General features: G+C 46.0%; 1 protein-coding gene across 4 annotated transcripts in view; it reads right to left on the reverse strand.

Annotated features, from left to right (window-relative positions):
- Nucleotides 1–22,114, reverse strand: part of TENM3 (teneurin transmembrane protein 3) — a 562,504-nt gene that overhangs the window by 109,562 nt on the left and 430,828 nt on the right. For all 4 annotated transcript variants that reach the window (XM_028526435.2, XM_036011778.1, XM_036011777.1 and 1 more), the window contains exons 6-7: nucleotides 17,622–17,744; nucleotides 3,551–3,765 (exon numbers count right to left, since the gene is read on the reverse strand). In XM_028526435.2, the coding sequence (XP_028382236.1) occupies nucleotides 3,551–3,765; nucleotides 17,622–17,744 (338 nt within the window). The remainder of the gene's footprint in view (nucleotides 1–3,550; nucleotides 3,766–17,621; nucleotides 17,745–22,114) is intronic.

The following is a 22,114-nucleotide window of genomic DNA, read 5'->3' on the forward strand; positions in this document are numbered from 1 at the left end:
ATGAATTCCTTAATACAAACAAACAGGCGTAGCATCAGTTGTTGAGATTCTGAGATTCACAGTTAACTGTGTTGCCCCTGGACTGATCACAGACTTTAATTATTGCTAATAAACAGAACTTAGAATAGCTAATCCACTTCCTGACTTCCTAAGACTCTTATTTACATATAAAAACATTTCTGCTGTGTAGTGTAACTGCATCACTTGACTGTGAGAAATAGAAAAAAGCTATTAGTTAATTAGCATTCAAATTTTGTGTTTGCATTTATATCTTAAAAAGGAGGAATATAATGAGTACTATGGCTATTCGGCTTGCAAAAATTTCACTGGAATTGTATTCCGAAATTATTAGAGGAAAATTAAACCAGTGCGTGTGAAAGGTGCTTTTATCTCAGACAAGCCGTTCATTTTCTCATCAGAGAGAAACGCTTGTATCGGCACGGCCGAGGCACGGCCCCGCTGCACGGAAACACTGCTGTCCTCCGACATGAAACGCGGTGAACGGACACTGAAGGGGAGAATGTTCTGAGTTTCAACTGGTCTTTCAAACTACTCCTAATTACTATCGTCACCATAGGAAACGCCATTTGCATCCCACCGGGAACACCACCAGGAGGCTGGAGAGGAGGGTGTGGGGGGGGTTGGGGAGCAGCTGGCAGGTAGGTGTCCACTGTCCTCCCAGCTCTAGGCTCTTCTGGTGGGGGGAGCAGGGGGAGGGCATTTCCCACATGACCTCAGGAGGGTGACTCAACTACCTGAAGACAAATGCCCTCCTCCATGCGGAAACCACCGCTACAAAGAGTGAATAAATGATATGGAATAGAAATGTTTAGTAGCCTTTATTTTTAGGGTGTGAAGTAACCGATTACAGGCAAACTCGAGTGACTTGTGGTTTCCTTTGCAGCGGTTTGCTGAGAAGATGGGGGAGACGTGGATTTTTCTGTGCAGGCGAGTCTTAAGATCTTATGCTATTTTTGGACAAAACTCAGTTCCACCACTCTGGGGAGCTTCCAGAGAGATAATCCTGACCCTTGGTGAAGGTGTCTTGGTGGTTCATTTCTGAACAGGCCATGCCTATGCTTACCTCAACTCAGTTACTAAAATGAGGAGAACTCAGAATCTAAGAATACTTAACTGTGTTCTTAAATGAACGTGTTTTGGTGGCGGCAAAGTCGCGTCATAAATCCTGGGGATATAGAGGGGAGGAGACTTCACAGATCGTCTGACCTCCTTCATTCACGTTACAGGTAGCCACTGGGGGGCAGAGAGTTACGTGATGGTGTTGACGGTCACAAGGTCAAGGGTAGACGTGTGTGCTTAGAACCCAGGCTTCCAGCCCCACTCTCAAACAGCGTTCCCGCGCGTGCGCTCAGACGACACGGGGCACTGTTACCTGTGAGGCGTTGAACAGCCTCCTTAGGCTTCGCGCTGCCCAGCAGGAGGAGCTGGGCGTCGGGGAAAAGCAAAGCGGGTGACTCCCGGGCAGACAGACAGACAGACAGTTTTCTACAGGGTCACTAAGCCTTTCAAAACTCAAGTGACTATTCTGAATGGCGGGCCACTTTTAATTATTTCAGGTTGATTTCTTTAATGTGTCCCAGAAACAGAGGAATGTTCTATTCGGGCTGCGTTATGGCATATTTCAGGATTCAACACTGAACTCCGAAACAGCAGTTTGCTCTGCTGAGCTTGAATAAGCCAGGCAAAGGATCCCTAATAACGGTGGAGCCTGAGGAAACGTCTAACCTACTTAAACACGTTTACTGTGGTGGAAAAGAACAGTGGCTATCGTGCACATGTGTTTAAATGCCAGAAGAAGTATGTGAAAACTGGGAACTGCACCTTTTATTTCTCTAATTTTATTTATATAACTTGTGCAGAGTCAACCCTCAATCTTCAAATAAACCCTTCACGTGCACGACACACAGGACATTTTCTTCTGAAGTTATGTTTGGACTTGACTTTATAGGTCACACATCCACTGTCGTGCTGTCCATTAGCTCACAGGTAATGTGTTTGCATCACAGAAACATAACTTAATCGTGCACAGGGTTCCAGTGAATGAAATACATTTTTTCTGTTTCACTGGAATATTGTTACAAATCCAATCTATCTGTTACAATTGATATTACAGACACCCACTTCCACTGGAGAAAATCTGGTTATTACATCCTAGTTGATGTCACCCATGAGATAAAGGGGAGTGGGCTGCAATCTAAACTCAAACACTGGTGCACAATAAGGAGTGCTTCTTGCTTCAGGATTCAAGAGGTTCAGTAATGCAGATTTGAAAAATGTTAAGTCAGAGAAATGAATATTCCAAAGCATAATACTAAAACTTTTACAACTACATAATTTATGTATGTATATGACATTTTCCCTGATCCACAATGACATATTCAAATTTCCTTGCTCACCTTTTTAAAATATATAATTTTTATTAGTATATGATCAGTTTGTCTATAATTTCCTATTGTAAATTTCTGTGCTAGAAAAGGCATTGCTGACAAAAATCACATAATATAAAGCATAGATGAAAATCTCCCGGTCTTCATTTTATAAATGGAACTAAAGTCAGCATGAAACTCCATGGGTAAAAAAACTGATTGTCAAGTATAACTTTAACTTCATCCAACTGTCAACTTAAATGAACCATGTCTTACATTTTTGGAATTCTTGTATTTACTAACATCATATTAGTTGATCGTGGGGAAATGTCTGAGCTCCAGTTTTATGGTAAGTAATTTAAATAATTTCTCCTAGACATAACGGGACCTCCTTGAAACCACATTTTCCAGTTTCTGTACCATGAAGCCATGTCAGCTTATGAGGAAGCTTGGGGGGTTAGTGCTGGTGCCCCTCCACGGGTGACTCTTACTGTGAAGTGGCCTGCATGCAAGCAGGCTGACACTACAGTTCTCTGAGTCTGTGACACAAGAATGTGCGAATGGTTTTGGGAATCACACTAATGTGAGCACCCTTGGTCATCTAGAAAGCTCTTTTGCCTTTTTATTTCATTGTTCATCATTTGTAGATGAGGAATTATGGCCTGAGTTGGTGAAGTTTCTATCATCATATGTATGTTCATGCCCCAATCATTTCTTTACTGAAGGCAAATCTGGCATAAAGTAAAAATAATAATACATCTTCAACAGAATGAATAGATGGTTGAGATGAAAATGTTATGTGTCCATTACATGAGATGAATCAGGTCACCTGAATCACCACAGAATCTTTGTAAAACACTTGAAAAAGCCGTGGTGTTTTACTAGGTGCTCTGATGATGTTCAACACTCATTAAGCTACTCACACATTTTAGTATATTTCAATCGATCAATAATGGTTAAAGCAAGCCAGGCAGAAAATGCTGTTCTTCCTACCAATCCAAACACCTCAAGATCAGGGTAACCCTACATTCAAAATCCTTCTCACTGTAAAAGATCAATACAAAAGTGGTCCAAGAATTAGACAGCTAAACTTAAGAAACAGAATAACTTCAAAAATGCAAACTAGCCGTTTTCCTTTTACTGACAACCGAGCCCACTTTTACCTGCGTGTGGGAAGGCGGTAGCCCTTTTCGGCCGTACACGCCGATCAATGCGTCCTTCTGAAGAGAGATATTGAATTTAAGAAACTGTGGCTGATCGATAAAGAGCTGTGATCTCCAGAAGACCCCGGGAGGAACCTCTTGAATTGCTCTTCGGCCAATATCAAGTTCTCCGGAATCTATGGTGTTATTTTCTTGTGTAAATCCACTTAATTTTCCTGAAGGTAAGAGATCCACAAAGAACAGAAAATTACAACAAAAACAAAAAACAGAACAGCCTTGCTTTCAAAAAGTCCTTGGCAGCAGATGCTGGGACATTTAATCTGCCTCTGGTAAATGAAATACTGTTATATGGTTTTCATTTTAAAAGCTTTTTTTTTTGGTTAGATATTAATTCAACTAACACATGCTTTAAGATATTTCAGTCAAAATCCTTTGACTTCCCCCAAGGTATGCCTATTACTGAAATGCTTTTCACACGTACAGTTTTTCGTGATCTCTTAAAACATAATTATCTTGCAAATTACATGTCTTGTTATTTTTTTTTTTGGGGGAGAGATTAAGTCTGGTAGTTACCAGTCATTCTAAACACACTGAAGTGTAAATTAAGGCGGAATGGATTATGGAGATCTTCAAATCAATCCTCAAACAAGCAACAGAACTGATCAATGGCACTGATTCAAGCAGTTTCACTAACCTATTCATGGGAACCAATAAACATTCAGAGGCTGGAAGGGCTACAGACAGAGGGTGGAGGGGAGGGGAAGGTGGGGTAGGTTCACATGCTACACAGTTGTTGACGCAGGCTGCTGGACCTCGCCTGTTTGCTCGGACCCTCACCGGCAATTCACGTCCAGCCTCAGCAGGCACACCCAAATTACCCCTCTCCGTGAGCTGCAACCTGTAGGAGCAAAGACCCTGAGCTTCCTGAATCTCTGCAGTCTTACAGAGACATTTATTATATATTTTTTTCATGTGGTGTTTCCCCTTCCCTCACGGCTAAGGTTCTTTCTTAGTTATTCTGAGGGGTTCAGTGATAGAGGGGATCTTGTAATTTGCCCTGATTGGAAATAAAACCATAAATCTCATTCAGAAAGGGTCCGTGAAGGTTAAAGAATGGAATGAAAATTGGCAAATCACCCTCCATTAATTCAGTCTTTTCGAAGTCACAGAATTGACTGACTGCTAAGTTTGCCTTTTTCAAACACTCACCTGGTCATTGTTCCAGATAGTCCATAGTATTACATGACCTCTCTTACATGACGGCCTCCAGGGACACTGTTAGCTCGTAGTTTAGAGGACTTCATGTCAAATCGGAGAGTTGTGAGCGATCATAACTTAATGACATTGGAGAGTCTTTGACTATTTACGAAGAGTTGTTACTTTATCATTGAGCTCCTCTCTGAGCGTCCACTAGGGACACAGAACGGTAGGCAACAGGACGAAATACAACCCAGAGAGCAGAATCTCAGACACCGTCCACCCTGCTCCTGCGGCCTCTGCACTGAGCACCTGGCTACCTGGTTGGGAAGACAGCACCTACGAGCTGATCCATTAAATGACAAGGAACATATGACTAAGGGTCAGAGGGTCACATGGGTCATATGGGAGCATAGGACTAAGGGTCACAGGACACCGCTGTAGGCTGGGGGCTGAGACACCCCGCAGAGGAGTTCAGTGCGGAGGGAAACTCTGAAGAACAAGGTTGCAGAGCCCGGCAAGCGTGGTGATTCAAAACCTGCCATGTGTTGGGATGACACCAAGCAGCGAGAGCCATTTGGCTCAAAAAGAAGTTGCAAAAAGTGGTTCTGGAGTCACGCAAGCCTGGGTTTGACTCCTCGCTCGCTTGCCCTAAGGAGCCGTGTGACCGAAGGAAGATACTGAATCTCTCACCTGTGAGACGGGGATGGTAGCAGCACAGTCTCAGGACCCTCATGAGCATGATACTCGACAAAGCGCTTGGCTGTCAGGAGGTTTCGAGGGCGTGGGAGACATTAGCTGGTTTGTCCTGGGAGTCGGGGACAGTCAGGCTGGGAAGGGGGGCGACCTCAGTGTGTGCTGGGCCCTGAGTGCCCGCTGGAAGAGTTTGGTCTTTATACTTTATGTGAGCGATTGCTTTAATGTTTGTGTTTCCAGCTCTATCAAGGGGTGTTAGTGTACCCTTTCCCCGAAGATGCATATGTTCAGTAGCGTCATGTTACTGTACAGACTATGTACGGCAGGTTTTATAAAGAGATGCATAAGCAGACTTGAGTGACTTGTATTTCAGTGCCACAAAGGCACTCCCTTATTCCTGTGTTGTGTGTGTGCACGCGCACGTGCGTGTGTGTGTGACCAGGAGAAACAGAATTCCAGATTATGCAGAAACATGTCGCGTGATCACAGATGAGCATGGCGGATGTCCGGTTTTCGGCCATCGGGGTCAACAGTGACTCACACCAACCCGCACAGAGAGAGGAATGCAGAGTTGGAAGGAGCGTGTATGACTAGTGAACGCTGGGCCTGTTTTCTCCTGGACTGTACCACAGCCTGCACCGGCACTCGCCAAGGGGGGCTGCAGCAGAGAGGGGCCGCACTGAGGGTTCTGATTGGGCCAAAGGTGACAGATGTCACTGTGTCTAGGGCATGAAGGCGCAGCAGCGTGGGCCCTTGGAAGTGGAGGGACGAGTCAGGACTCAGGTGCAGACAACCCTGGCAGAGGTGGGGCGGGGGGCTGTCCACGAAAGTTTAACAGAAATACATTATTTACAACCTCACTTCCTCCCTTTTTTTCCCCTTGATGTCCATAACCCCGGCAGTTAACAACTTCTGAGCTATCAGGTCTACTGATCTTGAACTAATTTAGTAACATAAAATGCTTCAGGGAATAAAAGTGAAAAATTGGGTTACAGGAATCGTAATTTTCCATGTATCAACTCAAAGATGATAAATTATGCATCCCTCATTAAAATTTTAAATATTTCTTTTACAATAGTTACACATATTCATTTGAGCACAATTAGAACATATAATTAAATAAGAAGATCAAAAATATAATTTCTATCACCCAGAGATTCCTGCTTCCTATCTAACCAGCCACCCGTCTTTCTTTATGGTAGAAATTTTGAAATACCTGAGACCAGTTTCTGCTGTTTCATTTTAGATGCTTCTGCTCAGGCGTCTACATTTGCCATGAATTGGCCTTTACTGAACAGCTTGCGGAGGGGAAGAGACATGAAAGTGACCCTTACGAGGACCCAAAACATGCCAGATGGTTTCACCTAGATCACCTGCTTTAGATTGCAGAAAAACCCTGTGAGGTTGATCTCACTGTGAGACGAGGAAACCAAGGGCCCGGGAAGGAAATTACTCGGCCACCGTGACTGGTAGGACAGAGTCAAATCGAGACCGGCATGATCCCAACACTGTGCGTCTTATATAACCGGAAGCGTAACCTTTTTATTAAGATGGACACATTATTTTAAATGGGTAAGTTTTAAGTTTGTCTTTTGCATGTAAAATCAGACACATGAACCCACTGAACCACACTAGAAAATCTGCTTAGCTTTCAATTTTGGGACATAAAGTTATACTTATTTTTATTGGGAAGAAATAAGCAGTTCTTTTTTTTAAGATTCTATTTATTTATTTTTTAGAGAGGGAAGGGAGGGAGAAAGAGAGAGAGAGAGAGAGAGAGAGGGAGAGAAACATCAATGTGCGGTTGCTGGGGGCCGTGGCCTGCAACCCAGGCATGTACCCTGACTGGGAATCGAACCTGCAACACTTTGGTTCGCAGCCCGCCCTCAATCCACTGAGCTACGCCAGCCAGGTGAAATAAGCAGTTCTTAGTCGAGGCCGTGACACGTTATTTAATCCGAGTAGCAGGCTCACAGCGAGGATCTGTGCTTCATCTGTTTCCCCGGTCCACCTGGAGCAGGGACTCGGACCTGAGATGGCCGTAAAGCAATGCGTGTTCATTTATTTGAACTGAAAAAATGAGTCAGGCTTTTTCTGACAGGAAGTAAGTTGGTTTAATGAGGACTAGCTCTGCCAGTAAATCACATAGTCATAGTTCCCATAAATTAAATGAACTAATAGAGATATTTAAAGCAGGAGATATGATAAAAAGCCTTCAAAAAGGATTATAATAACAAAGTTGAATTAAAATGAAGAAAATGCTCAATTTTCTACCAAATTCTGTGCATACCAGATTAAACAAAGTGCCAATTAGTAAAAGAATAACAGGGGTAATGAGCAGTATTTTGCGAAGCCTTGGTAGAAAGAGCTGTTGCTGGTATACTTCACAGAAACAGAAATGGACTGGGAAAACCCTGTAACAAATCTTTTTGAAAGTAGGTGGGTGCCAAGGGTTTGCTTCAATAAAACTGAAGAAATGTGATGGAACTGACAATTTATAGACCACTACACGGACTTTGTGGAAATAGACTACCATGTGATTTTTAAAAATATGTTTATTGATTGGAGAGAGAGAGGAAGGGAGAAAAAGAAAGAGTGGGAGAGAGAAACCTCAACGGGTTGCCTCCCATATGCGCCCTGACCAGGATCGAACTTGCAACCTTTTGGTGTGTGGGATGATGCTCCAACTAACTGAGCCACCCAGGCAGGGTAGTTACAATGCGATTTTTGAAATATGAGTAATAATGATTTCACATAATTGAATAGCATCGCTTTAAAAAATATTCTTCCAGCCCTGGCTGGGGTAGCTCAGTGGATTGAGCACGGGCTTCGAACCAGGCATCGCAGGTTTGATTCCCAGACAGGGCACATGCCTGGGTTGCAGGCCATGGCCCCCAGCAATAGCACATTGATGCCCCCCCTCTCTCCCTCTCTCTCTCTCTCTCTCTCTCTCCCCCCTTTCCCTCTCTAAAAATAAATAAAATCTTAAAAAAAGAAAAGCAATACAAAAAAATATTCTTCCATTCCCAACTGCTTATCTAGTCCCAAGATTTCTTATGTAGACATTTATAAGAAAGGAAAACAGGAACGGAATCGGTACAGGATCTTGCTTTGCTCTTACAAGTGATGTTCACCCATGAATACATACACTCTGTGGAGAAGTCCCATCCCTTTCCTCAGAGGGCTACATTCCATGCACTTTCACTTTCGACATTTAACAATTATCAAAATGTTCAACATATTTATGTAATAATTAGGTTGACTGCAGTTAAGTGTGCACAACTAATAACTATAAGCATAATTCAATATAAAGGAAAAAGGATTATACAACACCTAAAAGTATTATGGTCACAGGAAGTAAAATTTGATTTAAACTTATATACATATTTTGTGCGAGGGACCCAAGAACAACACAGCTTGAAGATCAGGGATCTACTGTAGCTTTTCCTATGAAATACAAATCTCCTTTTTAAGTGCCTATCGAATCTATTTGCTTCCGATTATTACACTATTTAGAGCGAGTTTATCTTGAATTCAAGTCTCGGAATGCGTCTTTCCTGAGAGGGAGGTGCCGGCCTGACTTCTCATCGCCATGGGTGGCGTGGAGCTCTACAGGTGTCTGTCCCTGCTTTCTCTCTGCTTCATCCCACTGCGCCGGCCACTGAGGTCCGTGTCACCTCCCTGCTACGGCCTCCGCTCTGAACGTCAGGAGCCCAGAGCTCGGGGAGGGGCGGTGCCCTCTGGAATCAGGCATCCTTGATCTGCCAGTCAGGGCCCTCCTCCAACGTGGCCGAGTGCGGTCGCTCCCGTTAGCCTGGTCCAGGGCTCTTTACTAGTTGTAAACACACCGGGAAGCCAGCGAGCCACCGGCATAGTTTGATAAGTTATAAAAACTTTCACCACCTTTCCCCTGAAGCTCATCCCATCCCTGCTCTCCTGGGGAAGCCTGGGCACACGCCTCCCATTATGTCCTGAATTTCCCCAAACTGGGGCTTCCGAGGAAATGAAGGGAGGGCCGGTCCTGGGTTCCCTCTCACCTCCCTTCCTGAGATCACTGCCTCCTCCAACCCCCGGAGCCTGAACCTGCAAACCACCGCAGGGAACACTCGGGTTGTCTGTGTGTTTTACCAGGAGAACGGGAAGGAAGAAGCAGACGGGACAGCAGAATGCCCTGCAGTTCTCCCCTCCACGCTTGGAGGCTGGGAGGCAAACCAATGAAAGCCTCCGCAGTAGGAGTGAGGTGGATCCTGTCTTCAAGCACCGCAGGGCATCATCTTGAAGCTTTTTTCGAAGGCGTCCTGTTGTGCCCTCCTGTTGTGCCCGAATGTGGGAGCCACTCCCAGTGTCTTCCCCGGTGCGTGTGACTTTTCCTTCCCCCAGGAAGCACCCCAGCCTTAATGTCTGAAACCACGGAGGTCAGAACACGGACACCTAAAGAGCCCACGCACACGAAGCTCTTGTTGCTCCTCCCCTTCCCGAGCTGACAGCCGGTTGCTAAGCAAACACATCAGGAAGGAGGCACTTTTCAGACGACGCCTTAAAAAAGTCCTTTGTGGTCTGAGATACTTTACAGATAACAGTTTACCCATGTCGGATGTCCTGAAGGATGCAAGAGTGTTTCAAATCGTACTGGTAATTATGAGGTTTGGTGGCTGTTGGAACATTATCTTATGACATCAGAAAACCACTGTACGGTAAAAAGCATTAATATTTTGCCAAGTTTGTCACGAATTTGCTGTCTGCATGTGATGTGAGTTAACAGGCCCCGAAGGATTCCAATGGGAGGGCAGAGCAGAAACCCGAGTGTAGAAGTCCAGCTCCGTGATACAGCACGTTACGTCCCACGGAGGCGCCTGTAATGAGGATGGCGGGAAGCAAGGCTGGGCGTTTACAGACAGTCGACAGCCCACCCTGCAGTCCTGCCACCTGACCTTGGACTCCTGCCTTGACCTTGAGGTCTCCGAGGGAACACACCTTTTTACAAACCACTGCATGTCGTACGTTAGCATGGTGGACACAGAATGTTGCATCACAAGCTAAGGGAAACAGAACGTAACTACCTTGCCAACATAGCTTAATGGACAAAATCAATACGGCACCTAATTACGTTGCAGCAACGCAGGCACTACACACGGGACAGAGTAAAACTCAGTAAAAATGCTGCTGCAGCCGCCCTAGGAGTCCCAGGCCTTCAAGTCAAGGCCGTCTTGACCTTGCTCAACTCCAGTTTGCTGAAATTGCCTAGTACTTGAGAAAAATGGATACCTGATAAGTGATAATAATAACTAAAAGCAATTCTAATTATTCATTTAAACAGTATGAATCATATACATGTATACACCTATTCATATATACGTAGTTTCTTAGCCTGTACTCATACAAGTTTTATATATACGTGTTGTATATATGTATATATGTGTGTGCGCGCACACACACACACACACACACACATCTATAGGACTGGAGAAGCTATTTGCCAAAGTTACGCTAACCAAAATGTATGGCCTTTCCTTTTGTCTTACATTGTCCCTAATTATTCTACACTAAATTTGGCATTTGTTTTCTTGCTCCTTCCAAATAGAGCTTGTGCTGAAATGTCCCACCGTGCTACCCTCCACGTTTCCCTATTGTGCACCCTCCTGTTTGCTGTGACTGTGAGCTGAGTCCGGTCCCGCCTGCAGATGCACCGGCTCTGGGAACAACTGTGACCGTCCTTTTTCACTGCGGTGTTCTCAGAGCCTTGCTCCGTGCACGGCACATAATATATGCTCAGTAAATGAGTGTGGGACGAACCAGTACTACACTACATTGCATTCAAAGCAAGATTAAGGATAAGATTCCGTTCCTAAAACGGAATTTTAAGTAGCTAATGATAGGGGTGGATTTCTATATTTGCTTTAGAAGATATCACTGATGCTGATTTAAGGATCTTTCTTAAGAATTTGCTACAAAAACACTAGTACATAATTGGCATGAAAAAAGAGTGAACTAAAAAGTTACTGAAATGTACCAAATACTTGTCATGTTCCAACCCCTGCCTGGCAGCCTACCTGCATTATCTGATTTAAATCTCCCTACTACCCTACGAGGAACAGGAAGTTGGATAAGGTAATTTGCTTAAAGCCATCTAGCAATGGCGAAGCTTATATTCTTCTATTTTTTCATTTTAAAAGATTTTATTTATTTATTTTTAGAGAGAGGAGAAGGGAGTGAGAAAGAAAGGGAGAGAAACATCAATGTGTGGTTGCCTCTCGTGCGGCCCCTACAGGGGACCTGCCCTGCAACCCAGGCATATGTCCTGACTGGGAATCGAACCAGTGACCCTTTGGTTTGCAGGCTGGTGCTCAATCCACTGAGCCACACCAGCCAGGGCACAAAACTTAAATTCTTAACTGCTAGACTATATCAACATTTTCTTTTGTGTATACTTTATAGAAGGGATCATGTTGGACCCTTATATAGTTTGTATCACTTAATCATACTTTTTTCTTTTATTCGTTCCACAAATACTTGTTGTGTGCCTATTACATGCCAATAACCATGCTAAAAGCTTAGGACAGGGCAGTAGAAAAATAATGACTTTTGCTTTATACTCTAGCAAAGAAGGCATACATTAGATATAATATGAATAATCACCAGCATCTTCCAAGCACTCACTCTGTACTATACACCATTATAAGTATTCACAATGAATTCTCAAAATATTCTAATTGATGAGAAAACAGACACAAAGAAGCTATGCAACTTGTTTTAAGTAACAAAGGCATTAAAGATCTGGACAAGGATATGAAACTAGATGGTTTGGATCAAGGGCCAGTGTGCGTGCATGCGCTCTCTCTCTGTCTCTCTGTCTCTCTGTATCTCTCTTTCTCTCTCTGCCATGCTGTTTCTGTCCGGGAGTGTGGGGTGATGAACAGCCACCCTGTGAAGAGCTTTGTAAGTCATCAGGTTAGAATTAGGTCACTGACAGGGGTCAGGCAGGACATTGATGTCTCAAATCTGTCTTTGAAGAATGGATGAGCGAGACTACACACCTACACCCCAGACGGAAAGTGGCTTCTATAACCCCGGTGACGGACGATGGAACCCAAGAGATCCTTCAGCGTCAGAAGTGACGGGACGTGGAGATAGATTGAACATGGGAGGTGAAAGAGCAGGAAGAGTCGGGCATGATGTCTAAACCTCTGGCCTGGGTGACCAGGTGAATGATGATGCCACTGGCTGATCTAGAAAGCCACTTTAGGAAGGAAGATGACATGCCGCATGTGTTTTCCAAAGGGGGCCGCAGCACCTTCCACCTCTGGTGCCCTTATGAAACATGTCCCTGTCATTTCCCCAAATAAGAGGGAAGCTGGCTCTCCTTACCATGAATCTGGGCTGACCTTACTGACTTTTTTTTGACCAAGAGGACACGATGCAAGTGGCACCTTAGCATGGCCAATACCCTAGACACCTTGCCTCTTGGAATGCTCCCACTTGGGACTCTCCTCTTCAGGACCACCTGCTACGTTCTGCGAAGCACAAGCCCCCCAGAAGGCCACATTGAGACGCTCCATTTGGCAGCCACCATGGAGCTCCAGCCAACAGGTGGCATCCATTGCCAGCAGGCGAATGAGCCACCCTGGACTGCCAGCTCCGAGCCAGCTGGCATCCGAAAGCAACTGCATGAGAGACCCAGGCGCAAACACAAGACTGGCCTAGCCCATCCGCAGAACCCTGAGAGATGATGACAAATTGTTTTTTTAACCCACTGAGTTTTGATGTGCCTTGTTATGCAGTAACAGACAACCAAAGTAGTCGACGGATTCCATCTTAGACAATGAGACGCTTGGAAGACAGACAGGTGGACACGCTCCAAAGCCACTTGGACAGGTTTCCTACTGTTGATGTGTGAGGTTCGAGGGCAGAGTCTAGGCTGCACTTCTCGGTTTGAGAGCACAGCACACAGAATGCAGGCGAGGCCAGAAGAGTGGAGGAGGGAACCCAGTGTGACTGTATTTTGAGAAGAACAGAGCCCTGAGCATCAGCCGTGGTTGGGGATCGAGTGGAGGAAGGGGAGGAGACTTCACAAGCTGAAATGTCACCGCCGAAAAGCCAGGAAGAAAGTGCACGTGAAAGTGGGATCCCAGAAGCCAGGGGAAAAGAGTGTGTCAATGAGGAGGGATAGGTGAACTATTAAATAACAAAAGGGCAGAATGGCATGCACTGATGCTGCTGACACAGCAACACGTGACTCCGGAAGACAACCGCCGTCCGAGGGGTGGCGGCAGAGGAGAGTCACGAGAAAGGAGCAGGCGGTGATGGGAGAACTGGGGGTAGAGAAAGGAAAACTGTGACTGACGGGTTCAAGAAAGATGTCTGTACGGGGAGAAGAGAAGGACAGGGCGGAGCTGGAATGGGAGGCAGACAAAGATTTATTTATGCATTTTTTATAAATTCATGTTTTTTTTAAAAGATTTTATTTATTTAATTTTAGAGAGGGAAGGGAGGGAGATACAGAGAGAGAGAGAAACATCAATGTGCGGTTGCTGGAGGTCACGGCCTGCAACCCAGGCATGTACCCTGGCTGGGAATTGAACCTGCGACACTTTGGTTAGCAGCCCGTGCTCAATCCACTGAGCTATGCCAGCCAGGGCTTTATTTATGCACTTTTAAAAGATGCCACATGGCCTCCGAATGTTCCAGCGTTGATTGGAAGTGTCAGTGGTGGGGGCACAATTTGAAGACTCAGGACGGGATCAGAGCACGCATGGGAAGGGGGACTTGGACATGGGGAGCACAGGGTGAGAGAACAAATCTGGATGCACACAGGAATGGACGTTTGTTTAGGGGAACTCTGGAAGAGTTCCGTTTCTGTCATTGTTGGATGGAACGCAAGGTCGTCAGCCGAGAGGGCTGAAGGACTGGCGTTCTGACCCCAGTGGAAAAAGATTCAAAATAATTGTTGGGAAGAATTTGCGAGGGAAATACAGTCGGGCTGCCAGGCTGCTGAGGTCGGCGAACCAAGAGATGGGCATTGTTAGTCCATCTTTACGCGTGAGGACATCGAGGCTCAAAGAGGTTACGTAACTTGCTCGAGGTCACAAAGTAAATAAAAGAAGGGGCTACAGCTTGAATAGAGGCCTGTGATTCTTTCCAGTACATTAGGCTCGCTGAATTCCTTGGTCCAGGGGAGCGAGTTTCGCTTCTGGAAAGAGGCTGGTGTTGGAGCTAAAAACCCCACGCTTGCCTCTTTATGCTCGTGGCCCACTTCCATCCGTTTGCCGATGTTCTGGGTTTCCAGCCTCTCATCTCTGCCGTCTGCAGTCAGAGGAGCTCCCAGGAGTGACTGGGAAAGGACCAGGGTCCACGGCAGACATGCTTCTTTTAAATACTTGGTTCCCCCGAGAAGCATCGTTCGGCACTCGCTTAAAAGCAAGCAGGGAGTTTCCTGAACGCTCAGCGCCATGACGGCTCCTCAGAATTATATGTATAAAAATAAGGATAAAATAGGCTGCATAATGAGAGCGCTGCATTTATGCAGAAGCTGTAAAGTAATTGCTCATTATGCTCAGCGCAGTCAATTCTCCTAGTGAGCTTTGTTCGGAAAGCGGAGGCTTTCGGAAGGGTGCGGTCTCCCAGAATTTCTCAAGAGGGGCTGTGATCGGCTCCTCTGGGAGGTCCGGGAAGCTGAAGCAGTGGCCGAGGGACGGGTCCACCGTGGAGGCCAACGGCAGAGTGTCTGAGGCGCCTGCTTCTTGCAAACACAGCCCACCCGTGCCCTCTGCACCTGGGTCTGTAAGCACGTTAGAGGTACACACCAAGCATCTCTCCTTGGAAAGATGGAAACAAAAGTTCCTTTGAATTTAGGGTGCTCTGGGCTACTCCAGAAATAATGAAGAAGACCCGAGGGACTATTATTTGTACCAGGTCTGAGCCCTGAGGTAGGGACATTCCTTCAGACCCCCTCGTCTGGATGGTAGCTGGAGTGTCCAGACTGGTTCCGGGGTGCCTGCTGGCTGTCGCTCATGTGGGCCGCTGGGAAGACGGGAACCTGCCTCACATGGAACACACCTGTTCTACAGGTGCGCACCAGCTGTGTGCAGTCCCTGTCCGAGAAGGGGGTGCCACAGCAGTGCTGCTGAAAGCGTAGGGCACGATCCCTGGTAAACAGTGAAGTTATCTGAGTGAGTTTCGACCAGCACGTGGATACATGGGAAACACAATGACACGGAGCAGGAAATCCAGGGGGCACGTCACCAAAGGAGGATGCGCGTTACTTTAGGAAGCACCTCAGACGTGTGTGTGAGTGTCTGTGTGAGTGTGGAGGGAAGGAGCACTTCTTGCTGCAGCCTGGTGACCGGTTTGAAGTCTATCAGTTCCGCTGAGATTCCTGAAGCCGTATTTACGCGGTGTTCTTCCAGGCGTCGGGGGCTGAGAGTATCCTAGACAGTTGACCCACGGTTGTCCTAACGTTTTCTTGAAGATCTGAACTACTAAGCATGACAAGGGCACCGAGCCAACAGGGGAAGAAGCCGGGGTTCCACCGCCAGCCGCTGGGAGCCCAGGAAGGCTGACCCAGCGGACGCCCTCCCGGTGAAGGAGGAGCAGGCTCCGCCCCCGGCGGGCAGGAGCTCAGCCCACCACCTTCTCCAGCCTCGCTCTCTGAGCCCTACGAAACTTTCAATTAACCGTGACACATACACAGTTAGGACGTTTTAAGGTACATAAAACATCGAAACGTTTTTCTCTTTCACAGAAAGTGTGGTTAATAAGAGCTAATGGGCCATTTTCACAACCAGCCACCTGAAGACAGTCTACATGTCGATCTGCATACGCCAAAAATAAGTACTCTTCATTTCCGTGAAGGTACTTGGAATGTTCCTGTGTGTATCATCATTGTATACAACAACAAGTGTTTACAGTAACTCTGCTTTCTTTCATTGAAATTCCCCACCTAGAGTTTTAATTAGGAAAGATGTTTCCTCTCCTCTCTAATCCACGGCACCGTGACTGCCACGCTGCCTTCCGGTGCAGTGGCCCATCTGCCACCAGCTCCGAGTTTTGGGGACCATGTAGCGCTGGGTATCAGAAGGTCCCAGCCGCTGGGAGCCCAGGGCAGGGAGGGGCATTCATTATGGCTATGAAAATCTGATAAAATTCCTCAGCCTCCCGAAGAACGAAGCATCATACAGTATCACCGTTAAAATGAAACAGAAGTTAGAAAATTAAAGAACAACAATAGAGTGAAAACTTTAGTCACAGTCCGTGGGTACATGTAACACAGCAGCATATACATACATATAAATAAGCGTTTTATATGTAAATATATAATAGCTTCTTTCTAATCTTGCAAAGAAACCAGCCACATGAGGAGGACCATAATTGATGCCAAAGCACCATACAAATTCCGCAGCTAAGAAGAAAACAAGAGGAAGAAACGCCAGGGAAATGCTTACAGGCGAACGATGCATTTATCATGTGACAAAAAAGGTGTCTTGATCTGGTTGTCTTGAGATATAAAGTATTATGACATTTTGCAAAAAAGTCAGAGGATGCCAAAAGCCAAGATATATATACATAACATATATAAAAATAATAGGCAGGCATATGTAATAGAAATATACATACATATGAATACATTTTCCTGGCTGTGTATATTGGAGAAATGAAATATAGCATTCTGGGAGTTTATGTTGGAAAAAATGAGATGCAACCTCTTAAATTTCATTTTTGATGCAGAGTTAATTGATTTGAAAGTCTGGTGGCTTGAAGTGCAAACTTTTGAAGGGTTAGAGAAAGGGCAAGCAGAGGAAAGGTCAATAAATTGCGATCCTTTAATGTCTTCTGCATTTAAAAGCTTTTATAACAAAATAAATACAGTGATCCAACGCCACACAGTAGTTGAGTGAAGAAAGCATAATACATCCCAGGCAATATGAGATGATACACTGAATTACGATCTATTTAGAGACTAAAAATAAAACAAAACACACACCTGGGAAAGGTGGAAAGGCCTAGCTATCGAATCAAAATGGAAAAAAGTAAATGAATTAAAACCACTCATTAAACTATGACCTCTGTAATTTCAAAACCCTTTCTCTCTCCCACGTAAAACTAGACATAATGCAGGTAAAAATGAATCTATGGAAAGAGGTGTTTCAAAGGACAACACAGGGCACACGGTCCCCTCCCTTACCGTTGTCGCCAGAAGGCAGTGACACAGTGTTCGTTGGCATGGTGTCCGAATTCACTTTCCCGTTTTCGAACGTGTCATTTTCCGTCTGCTGCAGCTGCCAGTTGAGGCCAAATAGGTGCATTGCTGGGGGCGAAGAACACAGGTTGTTTAAAGGTCCGCTGCTTTTAGCTGCCAAGCAAATGGTAAACATGTTTATAACAAACACGAGTTTCCTGTAAAGTTAAAACGTCCATGGTCTGAAATGCCACGGTTAATTGTGTAATAAAATCAGAAAACAGCTCCTCACGCCGACGCAACTGAGGCAGCAACGCAGGGCAACACGGCAGCGCTTTAACGATGCTCTGCTATTGATTACTCAGGTAATCGGGACCAGGCAGCGTTTACACGTGAATGCTGGTCTGGGCTGGCTGTGTTGAACCTTCCACTCACCACCATCACTGAGCTAAGTGGCAGAATGCTCTCCAGCAGCCACTTGCCGAACTTGCTTGTCCGCAGCTGCTCCCGCGTGTGGGATACTTTGTTGCAACCCCTACAGGATCTCAAGAGACACCAAGCTCTTCATTGCATTAAGGTAAAAACTAAAAACTGGTCTGGCAGATGAATGTGTTGGCATGTGAAATGATCAGAATGGATACAGATGCACAAAATATAATATTTGACTATCCTAAATTCAAGATGAATTTATTTAGAATTTATAACAGTTCCACAAGGATACAGATCAAGCAACATGTATAGGGGACAGGTAATTTCACATAGAGTTTCCGACATGGGTGTGATAATCTTATAAATCTACAAAAATTTTGTTTACTAACTTTATTTAAAATACTTAGAAACGATAACTAGAAGACTATATAGTTACAAATCTGATTTGAAATTTTATGTGTTATTTTTATTATTTTATTTAAAATATATAGAAGCACCATCATTGTTATGTTAACCATGAACACTCATTAAACATTCATTTGTGCTCCAGGAAGTACAGTTTAGGAATTGCTCTCTACAGAAGGCTCAACAGAGAAACCAGTGAGGGCCCTAGGCACCGTATCACACAAGAGAAAGTTTCCTTCTCCTCGTGTGACGTCATTTACGTCCCGGACGCACCGGAGGATGTGTCGGAATTCAGCAGAGAGCCGGAGAGAGGCCACCGTGTTTGAGAAAGAACGTCGGAGGCCGTGAGAGCTGCTGCTGCCGGGAGGCCCTCGTTCCGTCCTCAGCCTGTGCAGGGACAGTGTGAAAGCTTGGCTCCCAGTCCAGGACTTCGCCCTGGACAAACGATGGAACACTGTTGTACATTAGGTTTACAAAAAAAAAAAAATGAGATTGGTTAAACTGACCTTACTCAATTAACGGGAGCCTTCTGGGCAGGATATATGGAGGACAGCTGGAGAGTTCTTGGCACATATGCATTTCACCAGTTTATTCTTTACTCTAGATCACGGACCTATGGGAAGTCACGCCAGCAGACCACGGTCTCTCTCTGCAGTGCCTTCCGTCCCCTGGGAGACGCCTGCGCTTCAGCAGGCGGGGGCCCACTGCCCGGGCAAGCCTGCTCCATGGCGCTGAGCACCTTGCCCACCCCTGTGTCCATTCACGTTTGTGCCTCGAGTACCTGGTGCAGCACCCGGCACCCAGCAGGTCTCGGGAAGTGTCTGTCAACTAAGTGAATTCTATTTTCTGAGGTTTCGAAATCTAAGAAAACACTGTTGTGAATAACAAGTACGTAGTCATTTAAAAAAGTTAATACATATAAAGCTAACACATACATGGCTAAGACGAGGGCACTAATGATTCATAATTATTTGATTGCCTCCGTGCCACGTGAAAAGTAGGCGAGTGAAAATCCACGAGTATCGCATAAAATCAACTGAATTTTTAAGAAAGATTCAACGACAGCTTGGGGACCTTCCATGACCAGTCTCACATCCTTTTGTTAACAATGTCTGATACAAAATCAAAATGTAGTAAGAAACAGGCCAAGCAGAGATGCAAACATATCGCAGCTATATCTACCCTGTATATTTGCAGCTGATGTTTGCACTTACAGTCCCTGCTTGAGTTACAGTCTGCCAGGAATTCCTTTGAACCTCTGATTTTTCAAGGATTAAGATATCGTTATGAAATTCTTGAATTTACAAATTGTCAGCGTGTAAAGAGGTATAACTTTGTGTGTCGCTTTTTGCATTAAATTATGTAGTGTTTGAGTGGCAAAATGTCAAGAGCTTTCTAAACATTTATCGCTTCATACATTTTTCAAGCTTCTGATATTTCAGTAATTTCTGAATAAAACAGTGGGAGCTGCTTGTGCGGAGTAGAAGGTCTGACAGACGCACTTGGGCAGAGCGACTACCGTAAATATTCCAATACGGTCAGAGTTCCCGCACAGAATCGTGTGTCGTCATTGTGTGCCGTATGTAACATAGAAAGTCTTCTCGCAGATCTGCTCATTTTACTGGTTTAAACAGACTTGGAAGGGGAGAGGAGATCCAGGGGCTAATGCACAGATGCCAGGTGTTAAAGAGCAATGGTGCATTTGTGTTTGGAAGCTATTTCATTTTTTGGCCAGATGACCAACATCTTACTATGTATTTTTTATTACAGAAAATCTCAATAAAAGGGGATTTCAGTTTTACTTAAGACAGTGCATAAGGAGAACCACACCCAATGATAGTAAATCTCCTTAACACGGCTTCGAAAACAGAGCGCAGCAAGCTGTTTGGTCTTAGCATAGTCCGTCCTTTGGAAACATTGCTGTTTGGAATCTAGTGAAGGCCTTGACACTTCTTAGGTGTCATTTAAGATGTTTATGCAAAAACAGGGTGTTACTGAGACTGGTTCCCTACAAAGTCAGTGGGGGAGAGAGAGAAAGTGGGGGTGGATACAGAGCAGGACGGAGGCAGCAAACGCATGAAAGTCAAAATGCCGCGGCAATCACTAGGCACCGGCGCCTCCCTGCAGCGCCCCAGTAGACCACACCGAGAACTGCAGGGAAGAAATCACATCTGCACGTGAGGAAGGACGGGGGCCAGCCCTGCAGAGCCTCCGCCGGCGCGGATGGGGGCGCTGTCGTCCTCGCCGTACAGTGGGCCCCGGCCGCTTCTCCACTGAGCGGAGGTGGAGGCGTGTCCAGAGGCGGCTGACGTCCTCCTGAACAGGCTCCCTCGATCTAGGGAGGGCCCTCCTGGGAGGCGCAGCTCAGCCCGTGGAACAGGGGCAACATGCAATTGCAGATACCCTAGCATCCAAGAGTCACGAAGAAGTTAAATTTGGAGAAAGGCTTGTGCAACCAGGGCGCAAACCCAAGAAGTCTACACTGAGGATACTGCTGCTACTCGAGAGTCAGGGAAACGAGAAGTGGAGGAGAAACATCTTAGAAACGCGGTCTTCCAAGATTGTGAAAAAGAGCAAGAGGACGAAACAAAGACCCAACCCAGGGTGCCGAGACCCTGGCGCAGGAACCCGGGAGGGCCGTGCAATTGAGCACAGTGTGTCCGGGACTCTGCACCTGCCACGTGTGAAGGAGAAGATGCAGTCTGACCAAATAACATGTAGATTCTACACCGAAAGAGCTGACGTCGCTAACACCAGTTAGACGTTCTCGGCCTCTTCCAGACAAGACCTCTGAACCGCCCTGTAGGCTCAAAGGCCGTTATCCCTGCGTGTCTTCACGGGCACAGGCAATAGGGTTGGGAGATCCGAGTGGCGCTTCTCTGTGCCGCCCTGATGCCGCGCTGCGCCCGCTGTATTTGGCGACCGAACAACAGCAGACAAGTGAGGGCATAAGGAGGAAAACCAAAGGGACGAGTCCAGCAGCTCTGTGGTCTTCTGAGCCCCTCCCCACCCCGGGAGGTGAGGGGGGTGGACAGCTTAGGGGCCGAGGCCCAGGCTGGCAGCGACACCAGGCGTCTCTCGGCCACAGGCACGCTCCCCGGGCCGGAGTGAGAACCCTGTGACGCACGCAAGACTGAGAAAACGTACAACAGCCGCCGAATGCTGGCCGTGTGCCAAGTGTTGGGCAGGTGTATTAATGCACCGTCTCACTGAACCTTCACGAAGACTCCACTGAATAGTGACCATCTCCTTTTTTTCCCCTTTAAACCTCAGAAAATGGAGGTTTACACAAGCCTCCCTTACTAAGCAAGTAAGGCGGGGGGGCATCTTGACCTTGAACCCAGGCCTTCTCCTAACAAAGGGCACACCCTGACCCTCCTTTCTATTCTGCCACAGGGCCTTGAACTGTGACATGCACCAAGAAGAGAGTGAAGTGTCAGTTCTGCAAGGCCCACAGGCCACAGAGGGACACTGCTCCCCTATGGGATCCGGGGAGCTGCAGCAGAGACAGTGTGGGGGGGCGGGGCAAAGGCATCGGTAGGTAGCCTTTGTGTGTTCCGGGCACTGTTCTTCCAGATCAGTACCTGTCCACCACGCTTACACTGCCCTAAAAGAAACGTTGACAGTAATATGACGAGGGTTGTGATGAAGCAGGCTATTTCTGG

The sequence above is a fragment of the Phyllostomus discolor genome, chromosome 11 (genome assembly GCF_004126475.2).
Source record: "Phyllostomus discolor isolate MPI-MPIP mPhyDis1 chromosome 11, mPhyDis1.pri.v3, whole genome shotgun sequence".
NCBI lineage: Eukaryota > Metazoa > Chordata > Mammalia > Chiroptera > Phyllostomidae > Phyllostomus > Phyllostomus discolor.